Here is a 15,222-nt window from a genome sequence, read left to right on the forward strand (position 1 = left end):
CAAGGGATTACACTAATTATCCGCAAATATTCTAGGTTTGGGCTTTAGAGTTTGCTCTATAATAATTCCAGTTTTTAATAGAGGGGAAATGTCATTTTGTGGCCCAGTTTAATAGGGAAATCAAGTTCATTATGAGAGATTGAACACTGTTGCATGGTTCCTTTTTTTTATTTTTTATTTTTAACTCTAATTTATCATTCTGTTTCAACCAATTATCTAAGATTTGTTATTAACAAGCTAGTAACCAAGACATTCTTTACAAACCACATCCCCATTAAATTATGGGGAAGAAATGACGATTTAGGAACAATGAATTGGTGAGTTCATCTGCAGAGCTCCACACTTGGGAACAGAAGTAAAGGGGAAACAGCACAACCACCGACACTGGCAAATTCAGCTTGCATGCCTAGCGAAATCTGCAGCAAGAACAAACCAACGCATCTCCTGTGTACTCTCGGATATTACTTTCCACAATCAAACCAAAGGAAATATCCTGGCCAGCCTACTTGAGACTTTGTATTTGGCTCGTATCGCATTTGGGGTTGATCCACGATAAATAACTGCAATTGTGGAACGAAAAAAAAGTAAAAGTCATCTCATTTCATTTATCAGAATGAAAAGAGAACACAGCCAAGGAAGACTTATAGTACTATTTACAGAACAAAACAAAGGTAGATTCCTTACATGGTTACTTGGCACTGTTGCATAATAGACTAGGCGATGAAGGGAAAGCATATGGTACAAACCTTGAAAAGAGCATCAGCATATAAAAAGTTGGAACTTCGACTTTGCATTCCCAACATCCAAATAGTTGACATCAACTGCAACTTCCCCAAGATCGTCTGACCAGAAACAATGAAAAATTGTATTTCTTAATCTTCTGGAACTTATGTTAGGAAACGGAAAATGGCATATCACCCACGTGGGAGTGAAAATGATAATGGAAGTTCAAACCTTCATATATTGTCCTAGCAAAATTTACATATTCAGGTATGAGATCTCTATATATGATGCCTTCTGGATGGGCATCCAGTGCTACAACGACACCTGAAAATCAACAAGCAGTATTACAACACTTTTATTACAAAAGAAATGGCCTATGGCTCATTTTTTACTAATCACCACCAGTATATCTTAGTGCATTGGTTATGGAAGGGTACCTGGTGCTACCCAAGCTTTAGTTGAATTGCTTGGCAATGGAGCCAGCCAGAGGATATTTCGCAAGTTCATTGAATCATCATATCTCACATTAGACCCTAAGAGATGTAATATAAGAACAACAGGTGTAACAAAAACATTTCACCACAAGAAATTACCATGTTATCTAACCAATTTTAATTGCTTGACATGAGGAACCAAAAAATTTGAGGAACTACTTAATAAAGCTAAAAAGAGGATTTCATTTTAAGTTATTTCTTCATTAATTTTTCTATTTTCAGATAAGTCACTCTGGAGGATAGAACAGCTAGTATTTGAGTACCAAAACAGATTTTGAGAATTGCAAAAATAAAGATGTAATCAAGGCATCTTTACCTACTTGACAGTAGCCCATATTGTATGGAAATACTTCTTTATCATATGCAGGGTATTCTTTGGCATGGAATCTGTCAAACATAAAAAGATACGTTCTTGAAATAACCAATGATAGGTAAAACATTGTTCGTTCTGCAACTTAGGTCTAATATTTTCTCAGCCTTTTATGGTACCAACAATACAAGAAAGGATGCAGTAAGAAAGATACCAACTTACAATATACCAAGTCTTCCGGTGTCTATGGCAAGAAAAAGGTGGCCATGGAATAAATCATAGCGACTCAACGACACATTCAGCCCAACAGCGGGACCCCGAGCTAGAATAAGTTCAAATAAAAATTCAAGATATGAATTCAACTCCTGCAGTGCAACAGAAGAGCACTATATGAATTCAAAAGGAGAATTAATTTCGCGACTAGAGGATAACTCGAAAATTTGAAGTTTCATTCCTTTGATGCAAACCTACCTCACTTATGAAGCGTCTCCCATATGGAGTTCTAGTAAGCTCACATCGGTTCGCTTTTGATCCTTCAACATCAGGTACCTAATGGATTACTAAATTAAACATCCTCCAGTTACAACTGGTGTACAGATAGACTAGTAAAACAACCCAGACAATACATTCAATTCATCATAAATATTAGTTAAAGTTATGAGATGACACCATCAATGTGTATATGGAACACCCACATAAGTATAATCATAATATGCCAGAGGTTAGAGCCACTTTCTGGAACAGGGTGATGTAAATATGTGGATGAATTGCAATCTCCCAATTAAGTGTAATCAAAATGGGGAAAAACCTACACAATGAAGACCAATTTCGGAAAAGTATCCACGAATTTTCCAGAAAAATAACTGTTAAGCACCCGACAACAATTTATCAGAATGCTGCCAAACCAAAGTTACAATTTTACGCCAAATCTAAGCACAAAAGGCAAACATAGACATGAGGCATCGGCAATTGCTAAAGGAAAAGAGGAAAAAGAGACTGACAGTGATCATCGTGGGATCCAAAGCACGTTGAATAGCAGCTGGGTCTCCACCAGAGTCAACAGCGAGGCGAGCAAGCTCCAAAACCGGCTGAGGAGGCCACCAAACAAGCTCATCCTCCTCCTCCCGTTGACATAAATCACCCTTTTGCTTCAAGTTTAAGACTTTTCTATTGGGATACTTTTGTGGGCACAATTTGTTGACATTTGGCGTAAAGGGTACGAGGAATTTGAAGCAAGAAGTGAGCTCTTGGGCTACAAGGGGGTTAATGGTTGAAGACTGGGATTTGGAGCCCAGCAAAGAGAGCAGGTCTGAAGGGGTGGCTTTGGGAGATGTTGATAGTGAAGATGGTTTGAGAAAGATTGGGGAACATGAAGAAGAGGATGAGATGGAGTAGGAGGAGGCTGTGAGAGAGAGGGAGACGAAGAATGTCAATCCGAGTGAGAAAGAGGGCTTCCCCATTTGCGCTCTTCCCTCTCCTCTCTCATATCTCTCATTTCGAGTCTTGTGGGTGGTTTCTGAGCTACAACTAGAAAGTTTAATTCTCTTCGACCAAAAACAAGAAAGTTTAATTCTCGACTCAAATGAAAAATAATTTTATCTGAGGTATACTCGTTGGACTCGCTACCAATTTTCGTATATTTTTCAAGACTATGTTGATGGATAATTGTGGTTAAATGATATTATATTTTTAAGTAATTTTTTGTAAAAATAATTATTAAATAAATAACATAAATATTTGAATTAATAAAATACAATTCCGAATGCATAGGTGTCCCTCATTATTTGATGAAGAAGACAGGAATCGGGAAGAAGGTTGAATTCTGTTTTTTATTTTATGGCTGGATTGCATAACCAAACATCCATGGGATAAGCATGCATATATAGGCAAAAGATCCCATCACAATGAAATGAAATGTGAGCACAAAAAATAAGGAGAAGCTCAGCAGCATATTAACCTCAACCTTAACCTCGTCATTTATATATCAGTAATATCATTGCAAATTTTAAGTCATGATGAAAATATAGTTTCCTCCTCGTCCTTAAAACATCGTCGGCGTCCTTGCGGGGGCGGGCAGTATGTCTGACAAAGATGCGTCTGGTGGAATTGGTTAGGTGCAGACCACGAAGCTAGGGCTAAGCATATTGTTTGGGCAAATTTCCTTCTGTCTCCATTCTTTTCAGTCATATCTGCATTTCTCTGAGATCACTTAGGCCTTGGCTACCCTTTGTTTTGCATACACATAAATTTTGCACGCTTCTTATTTATATGCCTGTCCGCATAAATGAATGCTTGCTTATTTATGTATACACATTTGTACATATAGATATCTTTTTGAATTGTAATTTATATATTGTCATGTCTCAAGTAGTGCTTAAAGAAACATCTTATCTACAAGACAATGCTGACAGCATTGTGTTGCCCACCCTCGAGGGACAAATTGCGACCCTCCCTATAAATAAATAATGACAACATTAAAGAAACCAAAAAACAAAACCCCCCCAAAAATTGGGTCGCCATGGCCATCTTCACCAATAAATTGTTTCAAAGAAGATGCATCAGCTACACAGGTAAGCGACCCATTAAATAGTCTTTGCAAACCATGCATGCCATGCATGTTGAATTCGAAATATTATTAAGGATTGGTTACCCTCAAGCATGAACATCATCCGTAAACCCAAATACTTTACCAAAATATTACATTCGATAGCACTTCAATTAAGACATAAAAAGAGTCTGACCCCTCGCAACCTTCGAACGTTCTTGTTTGTGCACCCTCCAGATTGTTCCAGCGGCAATTCAATTTGGCATCAGTATTCAATCTCTTCCATCCAAATCTTCCTCATAAACAGGCCACTTCAGATTCCTGCAATTATATTCTCCCCATAAGATGATTTGACGCTCTTTACATTCATTCATGCTTCAACCAATAACCAAAGAATCCCAAGAAGTGACCGATCATGTAATTTCTTCTACATTTAGTAACCAAGTAAGAATTCCTACACACCAAGAGAAGCATTCCAATCAGAAACCTAGTTCTTGAAAGGATCTTGCACCACATACACGAACCAAAATAAAACTAAATAGCCACACTATCTTGCAACGTTCTAGTATAACCATGCATTGCTGGTATTTTTAAGGCCCAATCTTGAGCCATCAACCCTTACAGAAACAATTTGAAGTGCAAGAACAACAGCCCATTTGTCGTTCATGCCATTTTATTCAAGTAGCAAATACCCCCAGATCACACGAACACTCATACGCTGACAGAGTGAAATATCAAATCAAGCCAAGGTGTGAAAGTCTTGCTCAAGGCTAGGAAGACAATAGACAAATTTCTGTCCTTTGCATGACCACTATATAGAATATAGATTTGCAGCATCATTTGATGAATTTTCAAGCAATTATTATTATAGTTGCATTCTTCCCCATGAAAACTGAATTGACTAGCTTGCCCCATTGCTAAGTTTGCTGAGTCCTTCACAAAGCCCAATCAAAATGATAATTTTCACATTTGAAAAAACCCCATGAAGCACCCTTGTTGCATAATGAAGAAAAGGTTAACTTACCTATAATGACAACATTGCACCCACTAGAGACTAAGTTCATCTACAACTTTGACACCAGCTTTCTTGTCCCATTCCTCAGGGGATGCTACATCTGCCATTATCTTTTCTTGACCACGCCAAAGGATCTGCATGCAGTGTTCCCACCAGTCAATTTTCCACAAAATTGAAGAAACAAACTACATAAGACAATCTAAAAGGACTTACCTTGTCAATCACCCCGAATTCTTTAGCAGTTGTAGAATCCATATAATATGGTCTTCTCATCACATTAGTAACAGCCTCTACTGACTAATACAAAAATAACAAGATAAGATAAGTTCCTTACTTTTTGCTCATATGCTGCTGCTGATTAAATCTTATAAAAAGAGCTTACATTTCCTGTGTGCTTGGCCAGAAGCTTTATAAGAATGTCCCTATTTGTCATTACCTGCAAATTTAGACAATGTTGAAATTTCCACAAAATGCACACAGAAGTTGAATAAAAAAGATTGTCACCTTATGAATGAAATCTTAAGCCAGAGCTCAGTAAATGTCTATCATTATATTGCATATTGAACAGAAAATGTTGATGTGAATGAAACCCTTTCTATTTTTACTCCTCCAGAGAAGTTCAGAGACCAAACAAATAAAGACATGATGAACAAATACATGTTTAGGACTAGAACAAGGAATGGATAACATTGAATTTGAAACAATCAGTCTTTAACCATATTAAAATGGTGGAAAGCAATGAAACAGGGGATCACCTCTTTTGCACGAATAAGAACGTCACTAGCAGGCATCAGCCCAGACGATGGCACACGAGGCTGTTGGATCATAGCTGAAACAGGATGGAAGGAAATTACGAAAGTTTTAAAGGTCTGAGATTGCAAACTGAAAAAGCCAAATGCATCATACCTTTGGCATGTGGCATCATGAATCGTTTGCCCTTAGTTCCTGCTGAAAGCAATAGACATGCTTGACCTATAGCAGCCCCAACAGCAACCGTATGTATCTGAATAAGCAAGAACAACTATGTAATGAGATAAAAGGTAGAATATTCATATCATTACCAAATGCATATCATTCCCCTACTTTTCAGTCAGTGCCCAGGTCACTTAGCACATATCCTCTGGGGTGTGGGAAGTTGATACAAGTGCATATAAAACTGAACATACTAATTCATAGAATTTATAAACCCAATCAACAGTTGCCATTGTCACTGCCTCACGACCATTTTCGAGCGTTAGCATCACAGCAACACATCCGCAGCACTGATGTGGTGCCACCACATGCATATGCATATCCCTAAGCACAATTGCTAATCTAGAAACACCCTATGTAGCTCCAAACCCACACCCACGCAAACTAACACCATCATCACCACCAAGTAGAGCAAATAACTATGTGAAATGAAACAATTCTTAAAATGAATCACCTCATTTTTCAACTGCATCATTGCATCATAGATAGCAAAACCCTCTGACTCCATGCCAACCTGAGCAATAAGCATTTCAAATACATAAAATAGATAATTTTGAGAGAGAGAGAGAGAGAGAGAGAGAGAGAGATCATTTCATATGCATCATATTTTGATATTAAACAACAGACTTACCGTTTCACCGTCATCACGAGTGGTTCCGGTAGAATTGATATAAATATATATTGGTTGTTTAGGATCCATCCATTGCAGATACATCAATTCCGCAACAACAAGCTCTGTGACTGCTGGTACTAACTGAAACATCAAAGCAACTTTTAACAGCTTTCACAAAAATGCAAGAACGACGTGACAATAAGACTGACTAAAACCTATTAGGAATGGATATCGGCATTAGTCCCGTATCATTTTAGTCATATTTCCCCTTCTGAAGTAACCAGAGAACACACTCAAGGTGCACAGTCTGAACTGAAGACATGCTCTGGGCTTCTCAATTTCACCCCAACTATGAAAAGATACCATGATTTGCTACTTTCCGAAGATGGCATCTACAACCAACATGAATATTGGGTCAAGAACTTACAGGCATGCCAATATAAACTATTCTCCCGTGGAGTAGCAATGACGGCAAGTCTGGAGGTGGTTTCCTTGGCCTATGCTCGTTGTAAGAAACAGATCTTTCCACCTAGTTCAAGCAGAGAATATCATCAGTTAACCAACTAACCAAATAAGAGTCATAGAAACAAACAAAAAGAAATTTGATTAACCGGGGTTCCAGGATAACGTGGAAATCAATTTCTTTAATTACTAAACATTCAGACTGTCTTAATAAATTTTGAAACATCACTCCATTTTTTTTTATCCAAAACAAGAAGTTTAATTTCCCATGGAAAGAAGCCAGAAAGTCCTACCAGTCACTACTATTTCCATTAAGACCTATTAGAATAGCTAAAATTTCGAACAAAACCAGCTTAACCAATACAAAATTAAGATTCTTTCCGCTACAAAGAACTAGCAGGCGCTAATTTCACTAGTACCCATTAAATTAATCTAGAAAACTTTGCTTCAATCCTTCAGAAAAAAAGAAAAAGAAACTACCTATACGTAAGCATAGAGAGAGAGAGAGAGAGAGAGAGAGAGAGAGAGAGAGAGGGACATACTTGGGCAGGTGTGGCCATGAGCTTAGGTTCATCAAACAAATCCAAGTACGGAAGAGAGTCAGAATTTTGAACAGGTCGGTTCAGTAAAGTTTCGGGTGAATTGGCAGCCACTGAACTGAGCCTTGAAAGAAACGGGTCCTTAGGGTTTATTGGAGGAATGGGAATTTTGACGTTTGCTTTCGCGTTAATGGAACAAAAAGCTGCGAACTTTCGAGTATTTCTGGCTCTAAGTGACGATGAAGAAGTCGCTGCTATTGAGATTGGTAAATGCAAACTAGTGGCCATTTGAATTTATCGGTGAGACTTTGTGACACTTCTGGGTTTTCTCTGCGGAAACTGAAAGAGAAATTGAAGTGATGCTCTGATGCTATTTGGTTCGTTGAAGTTGAAGGAAGGCCTTGAAAGCTTCGGCTGGGAATTTTGATGCTATTTGGTGCGGAAGAAATTTGGGGATGTCGTTCTGTTTGACTGTTGAGCCCTTTTAGAGCCCACAAGATATTGTCAATTTTGGCCCAGAAAGCAAAAGGACTTGGCATCATAAGCACCTCATATACCATTTTGACGTATGTTTAAGTTTTAGTCAAAAAAAAAAAAACTTTCACTTTTAAGAAAAGCTAAAGTTTTTTTAAAAAAGACAAAAAAATTTCACAATTTTCAAATCAAAGACATGCAAATGTAAAGGATTCTGTAGGAAATCCAAAAATAAATAAGAATAATTTTGTCCATTTTGGCTTTTTTTTAAAAAATTTCTCTCCTTTAGTCTTTTCCAAAGTCCCTCTAAATTTTTTTTGTTGTTGTTATACTGGAGCAAAGAAACCCCACTGAAGTTCTATCTTGCTGGGCGTCATGGGGAGGGAAATCCACGTTATTTTTAATTAGAGACAACCTTGTTGATGTATCAATTAACTATCAAGTGAATTTTTTTCATTAGAATAAGTTTTAAGTTTTAAGAAGGGAATGATTCATGAAGCATGTTTGTTTCTGCACAATCACCACAAACAAAAAAAAAAAAATTAATTGCGTATTTGGGAATAATCTCTGTATATTGACATATAATTTGGCAATTGGACTCCGGAAGCTACAATATATTTAACTGCATAATGTTTCAATTTACATTCATCTTTTCTAAATCACAAACAGACAAGTATAAAAATAAATAAACATTAGAATATTATATATATATATATATATATATATATATATATATATATAACCTTTTGAAAAACAATCAACAACCATGCCTCTATCTGTTTTTTTAGTTTAATACCATAACATCACAAAACCCAAGGCAAAACAAAATCCAACACTGAAGACCCATCAATGAAGGGCAACATCAACTTCACCATGACTTGCAACCAAAGGCTCTGCTTCAGGCACCTTCCCTGCAAAAACCTTGGCAATTTTCTCAGTGGGAACCAGAGGCATATAGGAGGAGACCCTGTACCCCTTCTCTGCAGTGTGCTGTACAGTCTGGTTGTACTTTTCAGAGCAATATGCTGCAGTTGGTACAACAACCTCAGCCACCTTTGGGAGGACTTGGTTCACCTTTCGCCACGCAGAGACGGCACATTGCTCAGCTTTTGGTTCATACTTAGCATACAGATCTTTAGCTGCGGGTTCACACTTGGTGTAGACAGATTTAGCATAGCTTGAGGCAGTGTCTACAACCCCAGCACGCTTAACCTCAGAGGCAACCGCTCGAGCCGCCTCTGGGGCTTTTTGAGCAGCTGATAAGGCTTTGAATGAAGCCTGCTTAAACACCGGCGGCATACGACTGTCCAGCTTGGTCACAGATTGGTCAACCTGAACATGTTCCAATACAAATTTTAGAGTTTTACCACTTGCACATTGAAAACAAAGAAGCTTCACTCCATCAAAATATAAAAACCAAATTAACCAAGCTAATTATGAAATCGAAAATAGATGCAACTTGCAAGCATACATCCTATCAAGGAACAAAACCCGAATGCCGTAATCAAATTTGTGCAATTGAAGTTGGATGCAATGGACCAACTATAAATTGAAGATTGGTTGACTCTAAAACATAATCGATGTGCTGCGTATGCACAATAAACCAAATAGCATAAGAGCATGAAATTTGTTAGGTACCTTGCGATCCACGAAGGTGAGGAGGTGAGCAGGGACATCATGGTACTTGTTATAGACAGGTCCAACAACGTTCTTCACAGTTCCCTCCACGGATTCAACTCCAGGCTTCAAAGGACCAGACCTTTCCTTGGCAAATCCGTACAGATTTAAGAAGCAAACCGCGGCATGAGCTGCAGCCACTTGAACAAATTCCAGGTACTTGAGCCTCTGTTCCTCCTCCTCAGCCTAAACAATTACAAAAACACTTAAATAAATATGAGCTAACAACACCCATGAAAGCTGATTCCTTGTTCATCTGAAAAGAAATTTATAAAAATAACAAAGTGGGAAAGTTACATAACTTGGGTATTTCTTAAAATCCCATTATATTGTGAAAACCAAATTTTCTCGGCAACCAAACAGTGCCAATGTCAATTAAAAAGAATAAACAAATCAATAACATAATAAGAAAAAAGAAAAGGCGGGTTTATGGTCCATACCATCTGTTGTTGCACCTGCACGCTCAAATCTTCCTGGGCCATAATCAACTTTTCTTTCTGGTTCGGGAATTTAAAATCTCGGCTAATGATTGTTTGCTGTAACTGTGTTGGAGGTTAGAGGAGGAAGACGAAGGTTTTATAGTAGAAAACCCGAAAGGAGCCTCTGAATATATACTTAGCGCTTAAGAAATTGGGCGGTGGGATTTGTTTCAGCGAAGCGAACCAACCGGGAAGTCCGCGTTAAAACTAAAAGTTTGTTCGCTTGGCGAGGATGAAGTCCGTCTACGTTGCGCCGTTGATTACTCGCCGAGTTCGGTGAACGTAAAAACTAACACCGTGAAAGCTTTACTAGCTTTCCAATGTAAATGGGTTAATGGAAACGAGAATGACGTTTTGGACCTTTTTGGCGGTGGGGGGTACAGTTCGAGAAGGTTCTTGGGTCCTACGTAAATGGCCCACTGGATCATGCTGGCATGAATTTAGGGTATTTCTTATTTCCCACGGTTGAGGAATAAACTAGGCCCTGGTTGTTGACTCTCTTGGCCCAACGGAAAATGAGTTAGTCGTTTGGCATCATAGTTTTCGAGTCATTAGGTGAGGTCTTATTTTTTAATCGTTAGATCATGCTAATTAATTTAATTTAACGGCTAACTAAATTAATCTAATAGTTAAGAGAGAAAGCCTCACTTAAGGATCATATATAAGACCATCACTATAGAATTCTTGCATACTTTTCATATAATGAAGCCCAAGTATTGCACCTTTTATACGAGTTTGAGAATGTTTTATTTTTATTTTTAATATAGACGATATTGAGAGAGGGAGATCCGACAATACTCTTAATCACTTGAGTTACAAACTCATTATCCAAGATTTTTTTATATAAAGTTTATTATTTAATAATTGTCGTCTATAACATATAAACTTTAATTTCGTCCAACAAAATGAAGACTAAATGCCACTAAAGTGGAACGTCAATAGAATTGGAAGTAATAACTGAGAGCAAAAGCAAGATAAGTAGATAGCGAGGATGACAATTTTCTTGTCACGCCGGACCCCTAATGTCTTCCTAATGGGATGTAATGTAACTTTGATTCAATTCTTTTTTGGTTCCAATTTATGGAGCGTAGTTTGTAGGCACAATAACAAGATGGACATGAATATTCAATTCAATGGGAGTCAGAAGGCTTTGAATGCATCCACCACCACTTACTTAAAAACTAGAGAAAATCAATAAATGTTGTTACAGAGCAATCACGAATAGGATCGTAAGTTTTCAAGCCAGGTGGTGGTTCAAATATCAGGTTTTGATTTGTTGATTAAAGAAAAACAAAAACATTTGAGGTTTTTAGTTTCTGAAACATTAAATACATTGAAATAGTTGAACACCATCTGGCATCCCAAAAAAAAAAAGGTTGTGGGAATCTTCTGAGTTGAAGTGGTTGCAATATTATAAAATTTGATCAAACATAATTTATGTAAAGTTGTCCACTTTAAAGATTGAAGCCACAGAAACATAAGAGCAGCTTAATCTGGAGTTGCTTTACCTACCAAGAATTGTTTCCAATATAAATTTCCACCAAACTCAATTTCATAGATGATGAAAATCCCAGTCACAGACTCACAGAAAATTAAGGGTGGGTGTCGAGATAGGAAAACCGAGCAACTTCGAATAGAAAAAATCGGAAAAAAAATCATGTTGAATAAAAATTCAATAAATCGGCATCAAATCGGATCGAACCAATTCAAACCAATTCCACTACCATTTTCACACATTACCAAACTAGACCGGCTGCAAAAAAATTTATTTAAAAAAAATTATTTAAGTCAAATGTTAAATTTATAATCCCATAACTAATATTTCCCCAAGCCAACTTCAAAGCATCTTTCTTTTCTATGCCCAATTATCTCTCTTTGCATGAAATTAGATCATTTGTGAATTTTTTAGCCCAAAAAATAAATTTTAGTTAGAATTTGTAAAAATAATAATAATTTGAAATATATATATAAATAAAAAATATCATATCTGAAACCGGAAAAATAAGAATCCGCATTGGAATCAGTTTAAACTGAACCGGCCGATTTTATAAATCTTTTTCATTAAAACTGAACCGAACCATACCGGTTGAATAGTTCCGGTTCCAATGTCGGTGTGAGGTGGAGACTTGTTCTTAGCATTTTCATCCATATGTCCTAAAAGAATCTACTCTTTTTTTCCCCATCTGTGAACAGGTGAAGTGTACCAAAAGTTTACCTAAGAGATTCGAAGCTTCAATAATGGAAGAAAAAAGATACCAGCAGCCTCTGTGATGAAAGAGATCTTAGAGGGGTCTTTTTTGCTCAACTTTTGTTTGGCAAAGGGGACCACAAATAGCTTTAAATTTTGATCTGTGGACCTAAGTATTTAACAAACAAACCCAACACACACCTACTCTAAAACTTAAAGAGGAGAATTCAAATCATGAGGATCATCTTTTGCTGCTGATATAGCTCTCTCTCATTCCCATTAAGCATTTTTGCAGTTGCTTTCATACACTTCACATGGAAGACTTTAAGATAGGTGCAATTATGACCATTTTTATGACTCTGGTAGGACAAATTTATAGACACTGTACTTCACCAAGAGCTAAAATTCACTCTCCAAACCAAACATATCTCCATCCTCACTTTCAAGTACAAAATCTACTCTGTCCAAGTTTAAATACAACCTTAAACCTTACACTAGGTTTAACATTTACCAAATGCAAGGAGAAATAAACTTATTTGTCCTTCTTGCATTTGCATTTATACCCATCTATTCTATGTCATTCAAAATTTTTATTTTATTTTGATACAAGTGATATTCGACTTTAATTAGAACTAAACTACGAGGAAGGGAGACTCAAAATCGAGTGCAAAATGAGGAGCACATTCGTCTGCTATAGCCAACTTGACTAATCCCGTGTTTGTCCATTCAAATTTTGGCCAAAAATAAAGGCACCAATTTATTTGTCCCTCTTGCATCAACATCATTTGCCCTACTACCCCACTTTAAAGCAAAGAACTTCAAAGCAAAAGAAAAGCCAATATGAATAAAATCAAGATATTCATACTGCAGAAAACCAATTTTGAGTCAAAAGGCCAAAGGCAAACAGAGAATAATAAAAAAAATTCCAACATTTGATAGAATTTATCTTTAAATTGTCCTTTTCCCCCTTTTGCAAACTACATGTTTATTGTCATTACAACTCAACAATTCCTCTTTCTTCTCTTGTTACTTTTCCCCTGGCTTTATTTATGTCGTCCCATTCTACCAACTCTCTGGCTGCCTTTTTCTCCTTTGAGACAAAAGGAGAAGGAAGGCAGCAATCAAATTGTAAAGAGGGTTTTTCCATAACTAACAACACAACACAACACAGCAAACACAAGTCCCCAAAAGATGCTAACTTTCATGGCCAATATAATCCATCACATGGAATCAATTCTGTAGAGACATTGATATGGCCAAAATATACATCAATTCAAGAAGAAAAAAGATAGAAAATTTTGATAACTTCAATGTAATTCATTCTACACAACTAGTTAGGTCTTGAATTGTGGAGCACAGATCTTTCTTCCAAAAAGAAATAGATCAATGGGGGAAAAAAGAAAGGGAAACAGAGCACCCCATCAGTGATCAGCTCTTTTTTTTTTCTGGTTCATTCAAAACAGGCAGAAGCTCAAAACTATGAAGAAAACGAATAGCAATTATTAATGTTTTACAGAGACATTCAAATATGATTTTATAACATCATCAACATTTCCATTAATAATAACAACAATGACACACCACCCCCAAACCATCTCTCTCTCCCTTTGTTCATGTATAACAATCGAACCCATTTCAAATGAACAAAAATAAAAAACAAAGAAACAAAAAATAAAAATTAACTCCTGCACCTTGTGATGGCGCTGCAGCCGCGGCTGTAGGGATTGGACTGAGCTCCGGGCTGGCAATTGTAGTAGGAGGCGCCACGCCTAGAGCAAGGGACAGTGTTCCTCTGCATCGCACCGTAGCTGATGTACTTGCTGGTGGCTAAGATGCGCCGGTTGATCTCAGAGTCCAAGTCAAACTCCTCATCCGCTGCAGCCAAGCACTCTGCTATGGAGCCCTTGCAGGCTGAGTTGTTGGTGGGCATCCATGAAAGGTTCTGGTGGTGGTCCCCACTTGCTATAACAGAAGATGATGAACCCATCAACAAGATTGAGGCGCAGATCAGGAGGAGGAATGAGACACAGCATAGCCTAGCCATTGTTTCCCAATAAGAAGCTCAATGTATCACTATTTCTTTGTTTTCTGTAAAACTTGCTGCTTTCTTTTCTTATTGCTTGAGGCTTCTTTATTTGCTTTCTCTTTGGTGTTTGTATTTTAATTTTCTTGCTCTGTGTTTTTTGTTTCTCTTTACCAGTGAGCCAATGGAGAGAGAGAGCGACGAAGCCAACTAGACAAGAACTAAACCTCAGTTACTTAAAGGACTTATAAACGGCCTGATGTCATGAAATGACATTGGTATTAGCTGTTATTTACAATGCTGCCCATTGATTGTTTCTACATATTAGTTGTACCACACTACCATTTACAAAGACCTTAATAATAAGAATATAATAATTGTTTCCGTGAATTTTATTATATAACAAATGCTAATTCAACTTATTATTATTTTAGGTTGGTTTTTGTATTTTGTATTTTGAGGAGTTGGAAATGCCACCAAATTCATAATGCCAATGGCAGACTTAGTAAATTAGAAGTAAAATAATGTCCACATTCAGAATCCATACTACTATTAGGAATGCAATATATAGTTGACTGGTTGAGCTTCTCTCTCTAGAAATGGAGATTACAGAGAGGAGAGAGAGGAGAGGGGGAGTTGCATTAAAATAGAATAAGGAAGAGGGAAGACGGCATCTAGGGTTTACACCTATCCCAAGTGGCCAAGTCC

The 15,222-nt window shown here is 37.2% G+C and overlaps 4 protein-coding genes across 7 annotated transcripts; all 4 read right to left on the minus strand.

The window, feature by feature from the left end:
- Nucleotides 1–107: 107 nt before the first annotated feature.
- LOC117631307 lies at nucleotides 108–3,121 on the minus strand. Of its 2 annotated transcripts, none has more exons than XR_004586310.1 (8): nucleotides 2,529–3,121; nucleotides 1,999–2,076; nucleotides 1,750–1,892; nucleotides 1,534–1,604; nucleotides 1,161–1,256; nucleotides 955–1,047; nucleotides 685–842; nucleotides 108–560 (listed from the first exon to the last, which is right to left on the minus strand). XR_004586310.1 is itself a non-coding variant. In XM_034364386.1 (8 exons), exons 1-7 carry the CDS (start codon nucleotides 2,985–2,987, stop codon nucleotides 760–762), a joined length of 1,023 nt encoding a protein of 340 aa, XP_034220277.1. In that variant the 5' UTR covers nucleotides 2,988–3,120; the 3' UTR covers nucleotides 108–560; nucleotides 747–759. The 2 variants fall into 2 exon arrangements, 1 of the variants encoding a protein (XP_034220277.1); XM_034364386.1 differs by having other exon boundaries at nucleotides 747–842; nucleotides 2,529–3,120.
- An 895-nt stretch (nucleotides 3,122–4,016) lies between these two features.
- LOC117631928 (ATP-dependent Clp protease proteolytic subunit-related protein 3, chloroplastic) lies at nucleotides 4,017–8,235 on the minus strand. Of its 3 annotated transcripts, none has more exons than XM_034365268.1 (10): nucleotides 7,677–8,235; nucleotides 7,100–7,201; nucleotides 6,691–6,813; nucleotides 6,514–6,573; nucleotides 5,994–6,090; nucleotides 5,843–5,916; nucleotides 5,470–5,523; nucleotides 5,301–5,384; nucleotides 5,097–5,221; nucleotides 4,017–4,526 (listed from the first exon to the last, which is right to left on the minus strand). In XM_034365268.1, the coding sequence occupies exons 1-9, from the start codon at nucleotides 7,959–7,961 to the stop codon at nucleotides 5,120–5,122; spliced, it is 981 nt and encodes a 326-aa protein (XP_034221159.1). In that variant the 5' UTR covers nucleotides 7,962–8,235; the 3' UTR covers nucleotides 4,017–4,526; nucleotides 5,097–5,119. The 3 variants fall into 3 exon arrangements, with proteins under 3 accessions (XP_034221159.1, XP_034221160.1, XP_034221161.1); XM_034365269.1 differs by having other exon boundaries at nucleotides 4,144–4,393; nucleotides 7,677–8,177; XM_034365270.1 differs by lacking the exon at nucleotides 4,017–4,526 and adding an exon at nucleotides 4,591–5,005 and having other exon boundaries at nucleotides 7,677–8,177.
- Nucleotides 8,236–8,740: 505 nt separating this feature from the next.
- LOC117632415 (REF/SRPP-like protein At3g05500) lies at nucleotides 8,741–10,613 on the minus strand. Its single transcript, XM_034365877.1, has 3 exons — nucleotides 10,265–10,613; nucleotides 9,786–10,010; nucleotides 8,741–9,479 (listed from the first exon to the last, which is right to left on the minus strand). Exons 1-3 carry the CDS (start codon nucleotides 10,304–10,306, stop codon nucleotides 8,994–8,996), a joined length of 753 nt encoding a protein of 250 aa, XP_034221768.1. The 5' UTR covers nucleotides 10,307–10,613; the 3' UTR covers nucleotides 8,741–8,993.
- Nucleotides 10,614–13,969: 3,356 nt separating this feature from the next.
- Nucleotides 13,970–14,839, minus strand: LOC117631504 (rapid alkalinization factor). Its single transcript, XM_034364707.1, has one exon. The coding sequence runs from the start codon at nucleotides 14,533–14,535 to the stop codon at nucleotides 14,170–14,172; it is 366 nt and encodes a 121-aa protein (XP_034220598.1). The 5' UTR covers nucleotides 14,536–14,839; the 3' UTR covers nucleotides 13,970–14,169.
- Nucleotides 14,840–15,222: the final 383 nt, after the last annotated feature.

Source organism: Prunus dulcis, chromosome 6, assembly GCF_902201215.1.
Source record: "Prunus dulcis chromosome 6, ALMONDv2, whole genome shotgun sequence".
Taxonomy (NCBI): Eukaryota; Viridiplantae; Streptophyta; class Magnoliopsida; order Rosales; family Rosaceae; genus Prunus; species Prunus dulcis.